This window comes from Salvelinus namaycush, chromosome 1, assembly GCF_016432855.1.
Source record: "Salvelinus namaycush isolate Seneca chromosome 1, SaNama_1.0, whole genome shotgun sequence".
In the NCBI taxonomy this organism is placed as follows: domain Eukaryota; kingdom Metazoa; phylum Chordata; class Actinopteri; order Salmoniformes; family Salmonidae; genus Salvelinus; species Salvelinus namaycush.
This window is the reverse complement of record NC_052307.1, coordinates 17,330,475-17,350,887: the sequence shown is the minus strand read 5'-3', so window position 1 is coordinate 17,350,887 and position 20,413 is coordinate 17,330,475. Positions and strand designations below refer to the sequence as shown.

The 20,413-nt window shown below is 42.3% G+C and overlaps 1 protein-coding gene across 1 annotated transcript; it reads left to right on the top strand.

Moving 5' to 3' along the window:
* The first annotated feature begins 1,897 nt into the window (after nucleotides 1–1,897).
* On the top strand, nucleotides 1,898–19,977 carry LOC120052759 (guanine deaminase-like). Its single transcript, XM_038999898.1, has 14 exons — nucleotides 1,898–2,039; nucleotides 2,707–2,795; nucleotides 2,910–3,081; nucleotides 4,513–4,600; nucleotides 8,689–8,794; nucleotides 11,197–11,224; nucleotides 11,412–11,519; nucleotides 11,690–11,797; nucleotides 13,989–14,086; nucleotides 14,665–14,732; nucleotides 18,219–18,365; nucleotides 18,751–18,872; nucleotides 19,081–19,108; nucleotides 19,333–19,977. Exons 1-14 carry the CDS (start codon nucleotides 1,914–1,916, stop codon nucleotides 19,401–19,403), a joined length of 1,359 nt encoding a protein of 452 aa, XP_038855826.1. The 5' UTR covers nucleotides 1,898–1,913; the 3' UTR covers nucleotides 19,404–19,977.
* Nucleotides 19,978–20,413: the final 436 nt, after the last annotated feature.

Genomic DNA, 20,413 nt, shown 5'->3' with positions numbered 1-20,413 from the left:
GATTTTGTTCATTAGACATTTTAAACTCCAAGCATAGCCTCTGGAAGTAGTGCACTGAGCCTTTTAATAGTCCCGTATTAGTGGACCCATATAGTCATTTGTAGGTTTGTGCAAATTAATTATTTCAGCAGGCTAAGTGTCTCATTTGTTGAGTGCTCTCTGCTACTTTGAATTGTTTTCTCAATAATTTTGGATGCAGATTTTAAATGTATGCCAAACACCCCTCCCCAATGAACCTTTCTATTCATTTTTGGAAGATCCAAAACAAACTTTGGGCCAAACTCTCACATTGGAATGCCCAGGGAGATTCAGTGTTGAAGCAGTGAGCTTTAGTGCTGAACCAGCAACTGTTTGAAATTGTCTGGATTATGACATAAATTGCTTAATATGATTGTCTTTTGTGTCATTTCATTTGAAGATGTTGGCTAATTTACATGACCTATTGGGCCATATCAAGTACTATTAGTCATTGGTATCCTACCAATCTCTTGATAGTTTCAACCATATTTTGAAGCAATATAAAAAAATGTACAAGCATGTTTAAGTAACCTAAAATGTATGGTTATGACGGGGTTAGTCATATGAACTAAATTCACGAGGCAGTTATAAGTGATATCCTTTTGAAACCAAGTGGCTACCATTTGGATGTTTTTCAAATTATGTAGTTGGCATTTAATTATTAACTTGACCATTTAATGGGGTATTCGTTGTCTTCAACACATCATTCGGTTCCCTTCCTAAGTCATTGGAAAAGCTCCTTGGTCTTTGTGGTTGATTATGGGGGTATAAGCCTATTTAAAAAATCAAACTTGACTAATGAACTAATTTAGGCTTATGCAACAAAGGTGGTGAATATTATTCAAGATATTTCTTTACCTCCCCTCCCATTTTACAATTTTGTTTTTTAAAAATCGAGTCCCTAGGAGGGATGGAGGTAAGGCTATACCTCACTCTCCTCTCACCTGTTACCATGTCTACGCACCCCTTGGAGAACACGTCTAGGCAATTCCAAAAATTGCTTACGGAGACTGGAGAGCGACACTGATACGAAAATGATTAATGCACCATTGCTCATGCATAATAACCTATTTTGATAAGCCCGCTATAAGTTATTAATAATAAAATTAATGGCATAAGTTTCATTATTTTACAATCAACATCATTTGAACAAGACGTGTCTAAACTTCTTGCGATGTAAGCTAAATAGTTGTAGGCTAGATGAAGATTTGGGAGTGTGTAATATCTTAATAGCCTCATTGTACAAGGATTTGTTTATTGTAAAGAGACTACATCTTGGCGACCTGTCAACAAACGAATGAGGGGATTCTGCCCCGGGTGATTCGCGTTAGCGTTGATTGCATTCGCTTTGGAACCGCCTTGCCTCCCGGGTGTGAACCAGGTGTCCCGTTTTGGACTGCGAAATCGGCTCAAAACAAAAGTTCTGTAGAGTATGTGTAGGATTTTGTGTTCACATGCAAAATATATTGCTTTGGATAATCACTTAATCTGCCTTCCCAATGAAAACTAGTTTGAAAATGCGATTATATTTTATGGAAAATATATGTACGTTTATGAAAGCTGCATCATGCTGCCTTGTTGACAACATTACCGAGTGGAGCAGATTAGCCTATACTGTTCGATTTGAGACAGGCTCTCCTCCCTCACCGCTTTTATCCGTTTGTCAAGGGCCATAGCCCGGTGCACTTAATCATGTCCCTCGATATGTGGAGAAAAAAAACGCTTTGACTGTCCATGCGGGCGCACGCTTATTGGCTAGTCCCACTGTGCCTACAGGTGGAGTCCCTCCTTGGTGCGCAGATAACTACTGCCCACTATCATCGCCGAGTATAAAGCTTTGACGCGATTAATATTATTATCAAACTGCCCGAACCTGCTCTTTGCCATTTACAAAGATGAGCTCCAACGAATCCGCTGCGGGAATTGCGCACGTCTACAGGGGAACATTTGTGCACGCCACCAATCACACAGCCGTGGAAATTCTGGAGGATAGGCTACTGGGAGTCGACACCGAGGGGAAGGTCTGTCACAGAAGAAAATTGTGAAACTGTCTTTTAATATCTCTTACGAGCAGCATACATTGTCAATTAATTTAGAAATGGGCGGGCAAAGGTATGTAGGCATAAATAACTTTTAAAACTTGATTAGCCTAATTTACATAATACACTTAAATGTTTTTCTAGTCTTGTGTCCATTATGTATTTGTTGTCCGAGTCTGTACAGTATACAAACATGCATAGGCTCTGGAAATATTTTCAAAATACTCTGACAAACTTTGGCATACACAAATTCCCCCAAACCAAAATTGTATTTTGCATTTTTGTGTGATCTACACAAATAACCTTTTCTTACAATTAAACTGGTTTGTCTTTTTATCTATTATAATTGTGCGATGTGTAACTCGAGTATAACTAGGGTTACGCATGAGTGGGAGATGTATAGGCTCCGAAGGACCTGTGTGAAATGTAGTCAGACTTTGTAACTATATTTTGCTTTGTCATGGATGTGATGCAAGACCCCCCATGGAGGGTTTTGATGTGTAATCTAATGCATTTCTTAATTGCCCCTGATGTGTTACAATAGCTTACTTAACAATATATGGATAAATTATATTTAAATGAGTTGAACACCTTGTTGAGTCTAGCTGGCTCTGTTGCTCTAATCTTTGTTTGGTTCTCATGTTGACAGATTGCTTTCATTGGGAGTGGGAAGGAAGTGGACCGTCTGTCACAGAAGTGGGGTTTTGAGGCCTTTGCTGTTACACAGCTTGGACAGCAGTGAGTGAAGAGTCCTTCCTATGAGAGTAACACTGATTCCAAATACTTCACTACATCTGTTTGTGACAGAACATATCCCAGTTATTATCCTAAAGCCCATTTTGTTGTCTGTAGTGAGTTCTTCATGCCAGGGATGGTGGACACCCACATCCACGCATCTCAGTACAGCTATGCAGGCACAGCCCTTGACATGCCCCTGCTACAGTGGCTCCACATGTACACCTTCCCAGTGGAGGCCTGCTACAAAGACCTGGAGTTCGCCCGCAACGTCTACACCCATGTTGTGGTGAGCTGTCTGGGCCACACTAACACACCTCAGCCCATAGAAGTCATCAGTGCCCTGTTCAGTATGCACCAAATGCAAGAAAACAAACAGAGAAGGGACTACCTGAATTTGTCTAAGAAACTCTTTTTATTTTATTTTTTATTTTTTACATATGCTGTTGCACATCCAAATGAACACAACCCACTAGTAGATGTCAGATTAGCATAGAAGATCCTAGACAATTCTTATCCCCATTTTCCTATTTGAAATGTTTGTAAGACTAACTTTATAATTTTAAAGCCTTGTGTGGCAGAGGTTAATATGGCAGTGACAAAGGACATGCAGGAGCAGCAAACTTTTCTCTGGCTTTTTGGAATTCACTGGTGCGCAGGGACAGGAACACACGTGTGTTGTAATTTAGTTGGATGTCGGGGCATAGGAAGGCCAATAACAAATGGCTGAAGGTTAATAACGGGAAAGTTTACTTTTGTGAAGTTTTAGCTTATTAAACAAACCAGCAGTGAAGCAAAAACTATTACTGCACTATGGGCTCGATTCCGACTTAGAAATTCCGCCGTTCCTACCCACTTCTCAGTAGTTGGTATTCAGACGTATAAAGGTGCGTAACGGGCTTTTCAGATGTAGTTCCCCTGCACAAGGAGAATATATGTAAACACTCCCATTTGATGGCCAACATATTTTCTCAGAGTTTTCATTCAATGGGGTTTTCAGTACATTTGTCTTAAACCATCCCTTTTAAATACCTTTTAGTTTGAAGTTTGTTGATAATAGCACAGCTTATAAAATGTAATGTGGGAAAGTTTGCTGCTATATGACTTGTTTCACATTTGTCTCCAGCGTCTTTAAGATAAAAATGTCCAAAAAAAGTGTAATTTATGTTTACAATTATCCAAACGGATTATTAATTTACCTAGCTGTTATCAAGTTGTAAATTACAGTGCATGGAGAATGGTATTATTTCTATCTGAGAAAATAAAGTTGATGCTTTTTACACTTGGAACCAACCGGTAGGTTCGCTAGACCTTTTTCATGGTTTTCTCATGCATAAAGTGGTGGAATTATGTCAGAATGAGGCGTATCTGTAGACACACCTCCGCCACAACTTAATTTATGAGATCTCCACCCAAAACGAATAGCAGGTGAATAGCATGATATTCTCATGCTTAAGTTTAGGGTCAGAATACGCATAGAGAGAAGTGCATAAAAGGGAATTACGTTCCATTTCCTCGTGCGTAACTCGGGTCGGAATTGGCCCTATGCCTTTAAGGATGCTTCCTTGGCTACCAAAAGGAAAGCTCAGAGTGGGACAGTGGCATAGAAATCTGAAATCCAGATACATTGTTACACACAGTAGGCTTGGGCAGGTGACATTGCAGTGAGAGAGGGGTGGGAATACGGTCTGAATACTAATGCAATACCTGTCTATTTCAGAAAAGAACCCTGAGAAATGGTACGACTACGGCCTGCTACTTTGCCACCATACACACCGATGCTTCTCTCCTGTTGGGCCAAATCGCAAGTGAGAACACATAAACACACAAGTGCGCACACACACACACTCTCTACTGCTCACTTGCACATTTGCTGAGGTTGAATTTTGCCCAGACGTGTGTGATTTTAATCTGTGTGGTTGTATATTGAACTTTGACCTGTTTCCAGTCATCTCCTCTCCTGTAGATAACTATTGTGTTTATTACTTAAGTATAAAAAAATTATAAGAAATGCAGAGAGGAAGGAAAGGACCCAGGCATGTTATATGGAGTATAGGAGGTTATTGAACTGGACCTAAACATTAACCTTAGTCACAAAGTGTAGAACTGTACCTGGAATACACACATGCTTCCACTGAGCAAGTTATGTAAAATAGTATCAATCCCAGTCTCTTGTTTAAAAGGGGAATTGAACTCCACTGCTCTTTCGTATGTTTTCTTTAGACAGGAAAGTAGGTAGACCGATAGCAGGGGATAGACAGAATCAAAGATGGCAGTGTGGGGTTTCTAACACTCGCCACAGGAAAATACAAGTCATCTGGAGGTGGCTGTCTTGACCGCTAGGCCAGCCTCTGGCGCACATGCTTTATGTTTTGTAGTTAAGTAATTGGCAATGTTTCATTTCTTATGTCAGTGTGAGCTGTCAGTTGGGGGAATCTAGTGTGAACTTTTTGTTAATTTGCTGCATGCCGTCATTATGGTTACCCGCTGTAATGAAAAGTACTTCTACGAACACCAGCTCAGAACAAGAAATTAACAAAGGGTTTTGTATGTGGAGGAGTGAGTAGAATTTGTCACTTTCTCATCCACTAACTGTATACCTGGAATGTTTATCCTTTGGTTGCATCACTCCTCCTAAAAATTGTCAAAAAATTACCCTTCTATCTGTGGATTAATTGTCAGGAATAGAGGACCTTGTGCATTTCAGGTAAAATAACAACCCAATATTTCTCAGGACAAATTAGCTAGCAACAGCAAGCTAGCTAGCCATAAATGTTTAATGCTTTTCGACCTGCCCCCAAATTGAATATAGTTGGTTCACAGGCTTGGAGTAACTGTAATCCATTACGTTACCAGCAAACAATATTGTAATCAGATTAGATACTTAAAACATTTTTTTTATTACTTCTAGGATTACTTTTAAAATAAAGGATGTTTGCGAACAAATCCTTGGACACCTTTTTTTTTAATTTTTATATATATACACTGCTCAAAAAAATAAAGGGAACACTAAAATAACACATCCTAAATCTGAATGAATGAAATATTCTTATTAAATACTTTTTTCTTTACATAGTTGAATGTGCTGACAACAAAATCACACAAAAATTATCAATGGAAATCAAATTTATCAACCCATGGAGGTCTGGATTTGGAGTCACACTCAAAATTAAAGTGGAAAACCACACTACAGGCTGATCCAACTTTGATGTAATGTCCTTAAAACAAGTCAAAATGAGGCTCAGTAGTGTGTGTGGCCTCCACGTGCCTGTATGACCTCCCTACAACGCCTGGGCATGCTCCTGATGAGGTGGCGGATGGTCTCCTGAGGGATCTCCTCCCAGACCTGGACTAAAGCATCCGCCAACTCCTGGACAGTCTGTGGTGCAACGTGGCGTTGGTGGATGGAGCGAGACATGATGTCCCAGATGTGCTCAATTGGATTCAGGTCTGGGGAACAGGCGGGCCAGTCCATTGTATCAATGCCTTCCTCTTGCAGGAACTGCTGACACACTCCAGCCACATGAGGTCTAGCATTGTCTTGCATTAGGAGGAACCTGGGGCCAACCGCACCAGAATATGGTCTCACAAGGGGTCTGAGGATCTCATCTCGGTACCTAATGGCAGTCAGGCTACCTCTGGCGAGCACATGGAGGCTGTGCGGCCCCCCAAAGAAATGCCACCCCACACCATGACTGACCCACCGCCAAACCGGTCATGCTGGAGGATGTTGCAGGCAGCAGAACGTTCTCCACGGCGTCTCCAGACTCTGTCACGTCTGTCACATGTGCTCATTGTGAACCTGCTTTCATCTGTGAAGAGCACAGGGCGCCAGTGGCGAATTTGCCAATCTTGGTGTTCTCTGGCAAATGCCAAACGTCCTGCACGGTGTTGGGCTGTAAGCACAACCCCCACCTGTGGACGTCGGGCCCTCATACCACCCTCATGGAGTCTGTTTCTGACCGTTTGAGCAGACACATGCACATTTGTGGCCTGCTGGAGGTCATTTTGCAGGGCTCTGGCAGTGCTCCTCCTGCGCCTCCTTGCACAAAGGCGGAGGTAGCGGTCCTGCTGCTGGGTTGTTGCCTTCCTACGGCCTCCTCCACGTCTCCTGATGTACTGGCCTGTCTCCTGGTAGCGCCTCCATGCTCTGGACACTACGCTGACAGACACAGCAAACCTTCTTGCCACAGCTCGCATTGATGTGCCATCCTGGATGAGCTGCACTACCTGAGCCACTTGTGTGGGTTGTAGACTCCGTCTCATGCTACCACTAGAGTGAAAGCACCGCCAGCATTCAAAAGTGACCAAAACATCAGCCAGGAAGCATAGGACCTGAGAAGTGGTCTGTGGTCACCACCTGCAGAACCAGTCCTTTATTGGGGGTGTCTTGCTAATTGCCTATAATATCCACCTGTTGTCTATTCCATTTGCACAACAGCATGTGAAATGTATTGTCAATCAGTGTTGCTTCCTAAGTGGACAGTTTGATTTCACAGAAGTGTGATTGACTTGGAGTTACATTGTGTTGTTTAAGTGTTCCCTTTATTTTTTTGAGCAGTGTATATAAAATCCAAATCAGCATTGAAAAAAGTTTAAGTTTGTTCAGCCTGAGCAAGTCTGACCACAAGTCAGAGACGACTATGATGACACACCAAAAGAGTTCCAATGCTGTTGGTATCCAAAGATTATTCAACTTGAATAAACACTTGGAGGTAAGGACGACAGCAGTGGTGTAGCCTAGGGGTGATACAGATATCACTTATTGATATCTACATAGCGCATTGATGTGAATCAGACTGCCTATCAAGCATTGTTTTTGGGACCAGTGGACAGAAAGTGAAAAATGCGCTCTTGAAACAGCTGCATAGTGCAGATCCCATCCTTTGGAATAAAAGTTTGACGGAGGTTCTCCCAACTCCTCCGTGCTATTGTGCTCCATACTGTGGGGCTTTTATTGCTATATCTAATTCGTGCTGATTCAAAAACCTATGTCCACAGGTCTAACGGACACATCCTCAAACTCGCGCCCTTTTGATAGACTTAAACTGAAAATTATCGAGTATTCAAAGTGTCACCAACAAACAATTTAAACAATAGGCTTATAGCAAATGCAGCCTATGGCATACATTTTTCACATGCAAATAGCACTTTTCAGTAGTGCTCAAAGCATGTCATTCTATGAGCAATATTTCTCTAAACAAAGAGACCAATCAATCCTCCATGAAAACAAAATCATATCATAAACAATAGGGTAGGCTAATAATTTGGCTAATCTATATTTCCAAGTCCTATTCTTGAAGATCAAGGGGTAATAAATGAATTGTTATTACTGGAAATCTGACCAACTTTGGTTTTTAATGTAGAGAGCCTAATCTTATTTTCTTTAGTAAAAAAAAAAGATGGGTTAGAAGAAGCCTATGGCAAGCTATGTAAACTCTAACATTGATTTATCCTGCAATAGATGTCGTTCAATTGGTAATATTCATTTTTGTCTTCTTCTAATGCCTCTTAAGGGGAAAGTAACAAAGTAATCAGATTACGTTACTGAGTTTGGATAATTCCAATGTTACTTCACTGATTTCAATGTTGGTCAGGTAACTAGTAATTGTAACGGATTACATTTAGAAAGTAACCTACCCAACCCTGTTGGTTGAGTTCGTTTTGATGTTTCAACCTACGTGTCCTGATAGCATAAGGTGTGGGGTGGACAAAATCAACATGCGCACGCGTGGTCTGGTCAGCATGTTAGCTTTAGTTTATTATTTAAGTTATTCCACGATGCCTAATGAACAACATCACAAAGGTCACTTCTGAGTCCAGTCTGATAGTCATGACAAGTGCTACTCATCATACCGGTTTTGGTTACCTTTGCCAATGTTTCTTGTCATTGCAGACGATTTTGGACAGCGTGCCCTTGTGGGCAAGGTGTGTATGGACACAAACAACTTTAGCCCACATTACAAAGAGACGCCAGAGGAGTCCGAAGGGGAAACTAACAGGTAGGTAATAAACTCAGCAAAAAAAGAAACGTCCCATTTTCAGGACCCTGTCTTTCAAAGATAATTTGTAAAAATCCAAATAACTTCACAGATCTTTATTGTAAAGGGTTTAAACACTGTTTCCCATGCTTGTTCAATGAACCATAAACATGCACCCGTGGAACGGTCGTTAAGACACTAACAGCTTACTGAAGGTAGGCAATTAAGGTCACAGTTATGAAAACTTAGGACACTAAAGAGGCCTTTATACTGCCTCTGAAAAACACAAAAAGAAAGATGCCCAGGGTCCCTGCTCATCTGCGTGAGCGTGCCTTAGGCATGCTGCAAGGAGGCATGAGGACTGCAGATGTGGCCAGGGCAATAAATTGTAATGTCCATACTGTGAGACCGGACGGACAGCTGTTCGTCCTCGCGGTGGCAGACCACGTGTAACAACACCTGCACAGGATCGGTACATCCGAACATCACACCTGCGGGACAGGTACAGGATGGCAACAACAACTGCCCGAGTTACACCAGGAACGAACAATCCCTCCATCAGTGCTCAGACTGTCCTCAATAGGCTGAGAGAGGCTGGACTGAGGGCTTGTAGGCCTGTTGTAAGGCAGGTCCTCACCAGACATCACCGGCAACAACGTCGCCTATGGGCACAAACCCACCGTTGCTGGACCAGACAGGACTGGCAAAAAGTGATCTTCACTGACGAGTCGCGGTTTTGTCTCACTAGTGGTGATGGTCGGATTTGCGTTTATCGTCGAAGGAATGAGCGTTACAAGGAGGCCTGTACTCTGGAGCGGGATTGATTTGGAGGTGGAGGGTCCGTCATGGTCTGGGGCGGTGTGTCACAGCTTCATCGGACTGAGCTTGTTGTCATTGCAGGCAATCTCAACGCTGTGCGTTACAGGAAAGACATCATCCTCCCTCATGTGGTACCCTTCCTGGAGGCTCATCCTGACATGACCCTCCAGCATGACAATGCCACCAGCCTTACTGCTTGTTCTGTGTGTGATTTCCTGCAAGACAGGAATGTCAGTGTTCTGCCATGGCCAGCGAAGAGCCCGGATCTCAATCCCATTGAGCACGTCTGGGACCTGTTGGATCGGAGGGTGAGGACTAGGGCCAGGGTCATTTCCCCCAGAAATGTCAGGGAACTTGCAGGTACCTTGGTGGAAGAGTGGGGTAACATCTCACAACAAGAACTGACAAATCTGGTGCAGTCCATGAGGAGGAGATGCACAGCAGTACTTAATGCAGCTGGTGGCCACACCAGATACTCACTCACTTTTGATTTTGACCCACCCTTTGTTCAGGGACACATTATTCAATTTCTGTGGAACTTGTTCAGTTTCTCTGTTGTTGAATCTTGTTATGTTCATACTAATATTTACACATGTTAAGTTTGCTGAAAGTAAATGGCAGTTGACAGTGAGAGGACATTTCTTTTTTTGCTGAGTTTATATATGGGGGTCAAGCTGTATACATAAATAGCTAAACGATTAGAACAGGAAGAGTTTATGGACTCACTGCATCTGTGTTAGAGGCATCACTACAGACCATGGTTCGACTCCAGGCTGTATCACAACCTGCCGTGATTGGGAGTCCCATAGGGCCGCGCGGCGCACAATTGGCCCAGCGTCGTTAGGGTGTGGCCGGGGTAGGCCGTGATTATAAATAAGAATTTGTTCTTAACTGACTTGCCTAGTTAAAAAAAAAAAAAAGTTAAACACTCACAATGGCCTTTTGACGCTCTCATGACTTAAGACCGTAACCGCAAGGTGTCACGGAAAATAATTTCCTCGGAGGAAGAGGGCGATAAACTTTATTTTACTATTTTATAATATTGTATTCTATTCTATGTATAAGCAGGTGATGGAAGCTTACATTGTGTGCACTTCTCTTGAATGCTCCAAGCCTTTTTTGCATAAAAATTGAAATTAAGTTACGAATTAAGTTACGGTCAGAATACGGTGTATCTGTAGACACCTCCGCCACACCATTTATTTGATCTCCACCCCAAACAAATAGATGGTTAATATTCTCATGCTTAAATTCATAAAAACGGAATTATGTTCCATTTACGCACGCTTAACTCAGGTCGGAATTCCCCCTAGGAACCAAACGGAAGCGAACGAAACGGGGAGGGAGGGACCTACCTGAATTTGTACAATAGAAACATGTGTTTGTAGTATAAAAACAAAAACCGTTTAGAGTAATTGGTGTCTGTTGCACCATTTTTTGCCATTGTCGAAGATTTTTCTATTTTGCAACGGTGCAACATTTGCGCGACTAATAACCACCTCAGCAGTCTCAACTCCTGTCAAGTGTTTACTTGGTTGTGTCTGGTAATACAGCATTCTTCTGAGACAGAAAAAACACGTTGATATATTGTTTTGTTGCTCTAGGTTCATTGGTGAGCTCTTGAAGAAGAAGGTAAGACTCCTTTGCCTCGCTAGAACATAATCTAAGGGAACATGTACAAGTCAGTGGCAAACCCATGTAGGCATTGTATCCCATTCCCTCAATACAAAACCAAAATAGCACGTTTGTGATCAGAATCTGTAAAAGGAGCTTTTTAGGGTGTTTCTCACTGGGTGTATTTCTGTCTTGTTTGGGGCAGTACCCGCTTGTGAGGCCAGTGGTGACTCCGCGCTTCGCCCCGTCCTGCTCCGCCGCTTTGCTGGGCCACCTGGGAGAGATCGCCCAGAACAACGACCTGCACATCCAGGTGAGCCTTGCTCGCCTGTTCTCGCAGCAACCAAGTCAAGAGGATCACATGGAGTGTTGCTTTGAAGATACTTTATTTGTCTCTACCTTTCTCTCTCACTCTCTTGCTTTCATACACATTGATAATCACCTGAACATTAAAACAATTAATTGATCTTCTGTGATCCCCAGAGTCACATCAGTGAGACGAAGGAGGAGGTGAATCTGGTGAAGGAGCTGTTCCCAGACTATGACTCCTACACAGATGTCTACCACAGACACAACCTTCTCACAGACAAGGTTAGCCTATCGCGCGCACACACACACCACCTCACCACAAGGACGTTCTATTGATAATGAAAATCATAATATTGCTAATGATGACAATGGTGGTGGCGATAGTTCTAAGGATCATGATGATATTGGTGATGGTGAAAATGATGAATAGTGCATTCGGAAAGTATTCAGACCCCTTCACTTTTTCCACGTTACAGCCTTTAATTTGTTTTAATAATCTCATCAATCTGCACACAATACCTCATAATGACAAAGCACAAACTGTGTTTTAGAAGTTATTGCAAATGTATTAAAAATAAAAACTTATGTACATTTGATCCGTTTTTCAGACCCTTTACTCAGTACTTTGTTGAATCACCTTTGGCAGCAATTACAGCCTCATCTCTTCTTGGGTATGATGCTACAAGTTTGGCACACCTGTATTTGGGGAGTTTCTCCCATTCTTCTCTGCAGATCCTCTCAAGCTCCGCCAGGTTGGATGGGGAGCGTCGCTGCACAGCTATTTTCAGGTCTCTCCAGAGATGTTCAATCGGGTTCAAGTCCGGGCTCTGGCTGGGCCACTCAAGGACATTCAGAGACTTGTCCCGAAGCCACTCCTGCGTTGTCTTGGCTGTGTGCTTAGGGTTGTTGTCCTGTTGGAAGGTAAACCTTCGCCCCAGTCTGTCCTGCCTTTCCCTCAATCCTGACTAGTATCCCAGTCCCTGCCGCAGAGGGCACGACAAAACCTATTCCCCCTCAGGAGACTGAAAATATTTGGCATGGGTCCTCATATCCTCAAAAGGTTTTACAGCTGCACCATAATGAGCATCCTTACAGGTTGCATCACTGCCTGGTATGGCAACTGCTCGGGCCTCTGACCGCAAGGCACTACAGAGGGTAGTGCATACGGCCCAGTACATCACTGGGGCCAAACTTGCTTCCATCCAGGACCTCTATACCATGCGGTGTCAGAGGAAGGCCTTAAAAATTGTCAGACTCTTGACACCCTAGCCATAGACTGATCTGTCTGCTACCGCATGGCAAGTGGTACCGGAGCGCCAAGTCTAGGTCCAAGAGGCTTCTAAACAGCTTCTACCCCCAAGCCATAAGACTCCTGAACAGCTAATCAAATGGCTACCCAGACTATTTGCATTGCCCCCCCCCCCCCCCCTCTTTTACACTGCTGCTACTCTGTAATTATCTATGCATTGTCACTTTAATAACTCTACCTACATGTACATATTACCTCGACACCAGTTACCCCGCACATTGACTCTGTACCAGTACCCCTTGTATATAGCCACGCTATTGTTATTTACTGCTGCTCTTTTAATTATTTGTTATTCTTACTTTTCTTGTGGTATTTTCTTAACTGCATTGTTGGTTAGGGGCTCGTAAGTAAGCATTTCACTGTAAGGTCTACATCTGTTGTATTTGGCGCATGTGACAAAAACTATTTTATTTGAGAAACATCCCAACAGCCTGCCACCCATGATTGTTGGACTGCTGCAGAGATGGTTGTCCTTCTGGAAGGTTCTCCCATCGCCACAAAGGAACTCTGGAGCTCTGTCAGAGTGACCATCGGGTTCTTGGTCACCTCCCTGACCAAGGCCCTTCTCCCCCGATTGCTCAGTTTGGCTGGGCGAACAGCTCTAGGAAGAGTTTTGGTGGTTCCCAACTTCTTCCATTTAAGAATGATGGAGGCCACTGTGTTCTTGGGGGCCTTAAATGCTGCAGAAATGTTTTCGTACCCTTCCCCAGATCTGTGCCTCGACACAATCCTGTTTCGGAGCTCTACGGCTTGTTTTTTTTTCTCTGACATGCACTGTCAACTGTGGAACCTTATGTAGACAGGTGTGTGCCTTTCCAATCATGTGTGCTATTCAATTGAATTTACCGCAGGTGGACTTCAATCAAGTTGTAGAAACATCTTAAGGATGATCAATGGAAATAGGATGCATGCACCTGACCTAAATTTTGAGTCTCATAGCAAAGGGTCTGAATGCTTATGTAAATAAGGTATTTCTGTAAAAAAAAATAACACTTGTTTTTCGCTTTGTCATTGTGGTATTGTGTGTAGATTGATGAGGGAAAAAATGTATCCATTTTAGAATAAGGCTGTAACGTAACATTTTGAAAAAGTGAATGGGTCTGAATACTTTCCAATGCACTGTAATGTGGTAATGGTGGTAAGGATATTGATGATGGTTCCCAGACGGTGATGGCTCATGGTTGTCACCTGACCGATGGAGAGCTGAAGCTGTTCAGGGAGACAGGGGCGTCCATCGCTCACTGTCCCAATTCCAACATCTCGTAAGTGTTTCTCCTTCCACACCTAAAGTCTAGGCTCGGCCTAAATTTAGGTGCTCTCTGACACCTGGAGTTGCATGGGAAATTGTCCAGGAGTACAAGGAAGACCAAGGACAATGCCAAGGGATTAGTCAGCCCTTTGCCCCGAGGGGCCAAAATGTATCTGTTACAGTATCCAGAGGACTGACTATTGAATAATCCTATATTATCCATGTTTGGTATTTATCTGAAACTTGTTCACTGAGGATAACTCTGATGCTATCTATTTATTGTTCTCTCGCTCTCTGTGCTATCTATTTCTTGTTCTATCGCTCTCTGATGCGATCTTTCTTGTTCTATCGCTCTCTGATGCTATCTATTTCTTGTTCTATCGCTCTCTGATGCTATCTATTTCTTGTTCTATCGCTCTCTATGCTATCTTGAGTGCTGATATGATATTGAGTATCACTGCTGAGTTCTTAACTGGATAGGGTAAAATTATATAAAATAAGAATCTGATTTATTTATAAATCCTCAACCATTCTTTCACCTGTCCATATTCTGTTTCTTTCTCTCTCATTTCCCTACATTTTCCTCTCCAGGTTGTGCAGTGGTATGCTAGATGTCCGCAGGGTTCTGAACCACAAAGTAAAGCTAGGGCTTGGCACAGGTGAGTCCATGACAACACACTACAAAACAGATAATTGTCCTTTTACCTGAGAGCACAGTGTTCTGTATAGTTTAAAAATCCATGTGTACTGTATCCCAAAAACTATTACAATGTTGAAATATACAGTCGGAAGTTTACATGCACTTAGTTTGGAGTCATTAAAACTTGTTTTTCAACCGCTCCACATTTCCTGTTAACTATGGTTTTGGCAAGTCAGTTAGGACATCTACTTTGAGCATGACACAAGTAATTTTTCCAACAATTGTTTACAGACAGATTATTTCACTTATAATTCACTGTCATAATTCCAATGGGTCAAAGGTTTACATACACTAAGTTGACTGTGCCTTTAAACAGCTTGGGAAATTCCAGAAAATGATGTCATGGATTTAGAAGCTTCTGATAGGCTAATTGACATCATTTGAGTCAATTGGAGGTGTACCTGTGGATGTACAGTCGTATGAAAAAGTTTGGGCACCCCTCTGAGGCTGCATAATAATTTACTCTCTCGTCACAGAAAATGATCAGTGGCATGCCATTCATTTTCTAATAAAAGCTGAGTACTGGGGTATTGTCCAGACAAAGATTTTTAGTGTAGCAATATTAAGTTGTATTAAATCAGATGTGAAAAATAGGCTATGCAAAAATGTGGGCACCCTTGTCATTCTGTTGATTTGAATACCTGTAACTACTTAGCACTGATTAATTGGAACACACAATTGGTTTGGTGAGCTCATTAAGCCTTGAACTTCATAGACAAGTGCATCCAATCATGAGAAAAGGTATTTAAGGTGGCCAATTGCAAGTTGTTGTTCTCTTTGACTCTCCTCTGAAGAGTGGCAACATGGGGGCCTCAAAACAACTCTCAAATGACCTGAAAACAAAGATTGTTCAACATTATGGTTTAGAGGAAGGCTACAAAAAGCTATCGCAGAGATTTAAGCTGTCAGTGTCCACTGTGAGGAACATAGTGAGGAAATGGAAGACCACAGGCACAGTTCTTGTTAAGGCCAGAAGTGGCAGGCCAAGTAAAATATCGGAGAGGCAAAGGCGAAGGATGGTGAGAACGGTCAAAAACAGCCCACAGACCACCTCCAAAGACCTACAACATCTTGCTGCAGATGGTGTCACTGTGCATCGTTCAACAATTCAGCGCACTTTGCACAAGGAGAAGCTGTATGGGAGAGTGATGCGGAAGAAGCCTTTTCTGCACACACGCCACAGAGTCGCTTGAGGTATGCAAACGCACATTTGGACAAGCCAGCTTCATTTTGGAATAAGGTGCTGTGGACTGATGAAACAAAGATTGAGTTATTTGGTCATAACAAGGGACGTTATGCATGGCGGCAAAAGAACACAGCGTTCCAAGAAAAACACTTGCTACCCACAGTAAAATTTGGTGGGGGTTCCATCATGCTGTGGGGCTGTGTGGCCAGTGCCGGTACTGGGAATCTTGTTAAAGTTGAGGGTCGCATGGATTCCACTCAATATCAGCAGATTCTTGGGAATAATGTTGAAGATTCAGTCACAAAGTTGAAGTTGCGCTGGATATTTCAACAAGACAACAACCCAAAACACTGCTCAAAATCTACCCGGGCATTTATGCAGAGGAACAAGTACAATGTTCTGGAATGGCCATCCCAGTCCCCAGACCTGAATATCATTGAGAATCTGTGGGATGATTTGAAGCGGGCTGTCCATGCTCGGCAACCATCAAACCTAACTGAACTGGAGATGTTTTGTAAGGAGAAATGGTCCAAAATACCTTCATCCAGAATCCAGACACTCATTAGAGGCTATGGGAAGCGTCTAGAGGCTGTTATTTTAGCAAAAGGAGGCTCAACTAAATATTGATGTGATGTTTCTATTGGGGTGCCCAAATTTATGCACCTGTCTAATTTTGTTTTGATGCATATTGCACATTTTCTGTTAATCCAATAAACCTCATTTCACTACTGAAATATTACTGTGTCATCAGTTATTTGATAGATCAAAATGAAATTGCTGATCCAAACACCCAATTATTTATAAATGGAAATCATGGAAATTGTCAGGGGTGCCCAAACTTTTTCATACGACTGTATTTCAAAGCCTACCTTCAAACTCAGTGCCTCTTTGATTGACATCATGGGACAATCTAAAGAAATCAGCCAAGGCCTCAGAAAAAATTGTAGACCTCCACAAGTCTGGTTCATCCTTGGGAGCAATTTCCAAATACCTGAAGGTACCACATTCATCTGTACAATCAATAGCACGCAAGTATTAACACCATGGGACCACGCAGCTGTCAAACCGCTCAGGAAGGAGACGCGTTCTGTCTCCTAGAGATGAATCCCAGAACAACAGCAAAGGACCTTGTGAAGATGCTGGAGGAAACGGGTACAAAAGTATCTATATCCACAGTAAAACAAGTCCGATATTGACATAACCTGAAAGGTCTCTCAGCAAGGAAGAAGCCACTGCTCCAAAACCGCCATAAAAAAGCCAGACTACAGTTTGCAACTGCACATGGGGACAAAGATTGTACTTTTTGGAGAAATGTCCTCTGGTCTGATGAAACAAAAATAGAACTGTTTGGCCATAATGACCATCGTTATGTTTGGAGGAAAAAGGGGGAGGCTTGCAAGCCGCAGAACACCATCCCAACTGTGAAGCACAGGGGTAGCAGCATCATGTTGTGGGGGTGCTTTGCTGCAGGAGGGACTGGTGCACTTCACAAAATAGATGGCATCATGAAGTAGGAAAATTATGTGGATATATTGAAGCAACATCTCAAGACATCAGTCAGGAAGTTAAAGCTTGGTCGCAAATGGGTCTTCCAAATGGACAATGACCCCAAGCATACTTACAAAGTTGTGGCAAAATGGCTTAAGGACAACAAAGTCAAGGTATTGGAGTGGCCATCACAAAGCCCTGACCTCAATCCTATAGAAAATGTGTGGGCAGAACTGAAAAAGCGTGTGCGAGCAAGGAGGCCTACAAACCTGACTCAGTTACACCAGCTCTGTCAGGAGGAATGGGCCAAAATTCACCCAACTTATTGTGGGAACCTTGTGTAAGGCTACCTGATACGTTTGACCCAAGTTAAAGAATTTAAAAGCAATGCTACCAAATACTAATTGAGTATGTAAACTTCCGACAAACTGGGAATTTGATGAAAGAAATAAAAGCTGAAATAAATCATTCTCTCTACTATTATTCTGACATTTCACATTCTTATATGATCTGATGTGTCCAAGTGCTTCTCAATATTTATTTTTCAAGTGACACAGATTATATTATTTTGATTAAACGTTTTATGAAATATAGGCTTACGCTCATATTCTTACAGTGAGTATTTTACATTCGGCATTAGAGAACCGAGACGAAAGTTGCCGATTTCTGGTATCAAACTGGCTTGACACTAACGTTAGACTGATCTGATAAAGAAAAACATGCTTTTATCTGTGTATGCACCCGTGCGTGTGTCTATGTCCGGCCTTGTAGATGTGGCAGGAGGATACTCTCCTTCTATGTTGGATGCTGTGCGGAGAACACTGGACACCTCTAAAGCCTTGACCATCCAGGACACGCAGTACCAAACGCTCACCTTCGAGGAGGTCTTCAGACTGGCCACACTGGGAGGCAGCCAAGGTGGGAGACTTGTCTGGAGGGGGGTGAGGTGGAAGGGCTGTTATCACCGTCATTAAATCAATACATGAATGATCGGATACATGATGATTTATGAATTGATACAGATGCATGCACTCAAGTTACTTTACAAAACGCCTGTGCTGGAGCATCGCTACATCGACAAACTGTCTTGCAGCGGGACGTCAAGCAAACAAAATTGTTTGCAATCATCTAAACTGCAATGAAATACATAGGAGACATTTCTGAAATATGACAGTGCAGGTATATCCACTTTGCGCTACAGTCAAACATTTGAATGCACCCAATGGTTTATTTGTTTCATTATTGATAAATTATGAATAATTGATTAATATTCTGAGCTCTGGCTTGATTGTTTGGTTTGTAGCCCTGTCCCTGGATGAGAATACAGGAAACTTTGAGGTGGGGAAAGACTTTGACGCTCTGCGGGTGAACACGGATGCAGCAGGAGGACCCATTGACCTCATCAATCACGGGGAGGGGCCTAAGGTAGAGACCAATACATAGAGCAATATTTTGGCCGCCAGTGGTGTGGACATATTGAGTCATTGTATCTAAACCAAGTCAAACCAGGTCTTATTAAATGTGTGACTCGTATCAGACTTAAATCCAAATGACAGGATTCTAATCCACAACTCAGAAAGTGACTGATTCACTCACCGGACATGACATTTATCTTGGCTCCATGTGATTTCAGGTGCTCCTGGAGAAGTTCTTGAATTTGGGTAAGTGTTTCATCTCTGTTACTGTCTCTCTCACACAATAGGTTGCATGTATTCAGAGTTTGGTAGTTGGGGCTATGACGTGCCATGAAAGTATTTTGGCAAATTTGGGGATAGCCCCATCTGGGACTTAACTGGGTCCTTGATTTCCAAAACTCTTGATGAGGTTGCCAAGTGTTGTAAGGTCTTTTTTATTTCTTTGTTCCCCCTTTCTATTCCTCCTTCAGGGGATGATCGTAATATTGTGGAGGTGTACGTGGCAGGGAAGCGAGTGGTCCCATTCGTAGAGAGACCATAGATTTGGGATTTGTTGTTGGCTTGTCATCTGTCCCAGTCAGAACCCTCTACCAGTCTACCTGACTGCTTTTGTAACAGGATAGGAGGTTATTGGAAAATGTGTTTAACTGGAGGGATTATTACGATGTGTGTTCAATCATCTAATGTACTTACATACAGTACAATCCAATAGATGGTATTGCTGTTAAGTGATACTTGCAAGAGCAGTGTGCAGGTTACGGTTTTATTTGAAGTTGTCACATTGTTTCCCATGCACCTGGGTCTTTTTTTTAAAATGTCTAAGTCAAGGAAAATGTGTGTTTCTGAATGCATGTGTAGCTTTGTATGTGTCCAGCTTAAATGTAAAACCCACAATGTAGCTTTAGGAGACATTCTAATATATAGAGTCGAATACATTTATAATGTATCCTTGTTGATTATGATCATTGACTGTATTTAAATCTTTATTTTATGTACTTGGTTTTATCCTATGTTATTGTGTCACTGCTGTTCCGTGCTACAGTGCGGAGTTTTGTAGCAAAAGCTACAAAGTAAAAAGGGAAAACGATTTTATTAAAGAGTATTTGCAAGATTAAGTCTAAATTTGTCTCTTGTTTCTTTACATTTAACACATTATTGATAAGTCCCCACGATAAAATCAATTCTATTAAAATATACAATGCCCCCAGACCCACCTGCAGAGAGGCTGGTCCCCTGTAGCTCAGTTGTAACTCAGTTGGTAGAGCATGGCACTTGCAACGCAATGATAGTGGGTTTGAATTTCGCACCCACAAATAAACAGTTTATTGCCTACAACAGGTCTAATCCTGAATGGTTAAAGCCGCATTCCAGCTGGTGTCTATTCCACAAGTTACCACCAGCTAAATCGCCTATTTACTCTGTTCTATCCGACTGCGCAATCCACTAATCTCCACATTATCCACATTTCTTTTAGACCAACATTTCGTTTTCAACAGCAGATATTTGTATAAACTTTGCAATCTGTCTCTGACATGTGCAACATTGTTTCAA

Bases quoted from the DNA above. Each gene is read 5' to 3' on its own strand.
- LOC120052759 (XM_038999898.1), top strand. From the start codon at position 1,914: ATGAGCTCCAACGAATCCGCTGCGGGAATTGCGCACGTCTACAGGGGA. The intron at 2,796-2,909 runs GTGAGTGAAGAG...TGTTGTCTGTAG, and splicing joins GTTACACAGCTTGGACAGCA to TGAGTTCTTCATGCCAGGGA. The intron at 11,225-11,411 runs GTAAGACTCCTT...TGTTTGGGGCAG, and splicing joins GTGAGCTCTTGAAGAAGAAG to TACCCGCTTGTGAGGCCAGT.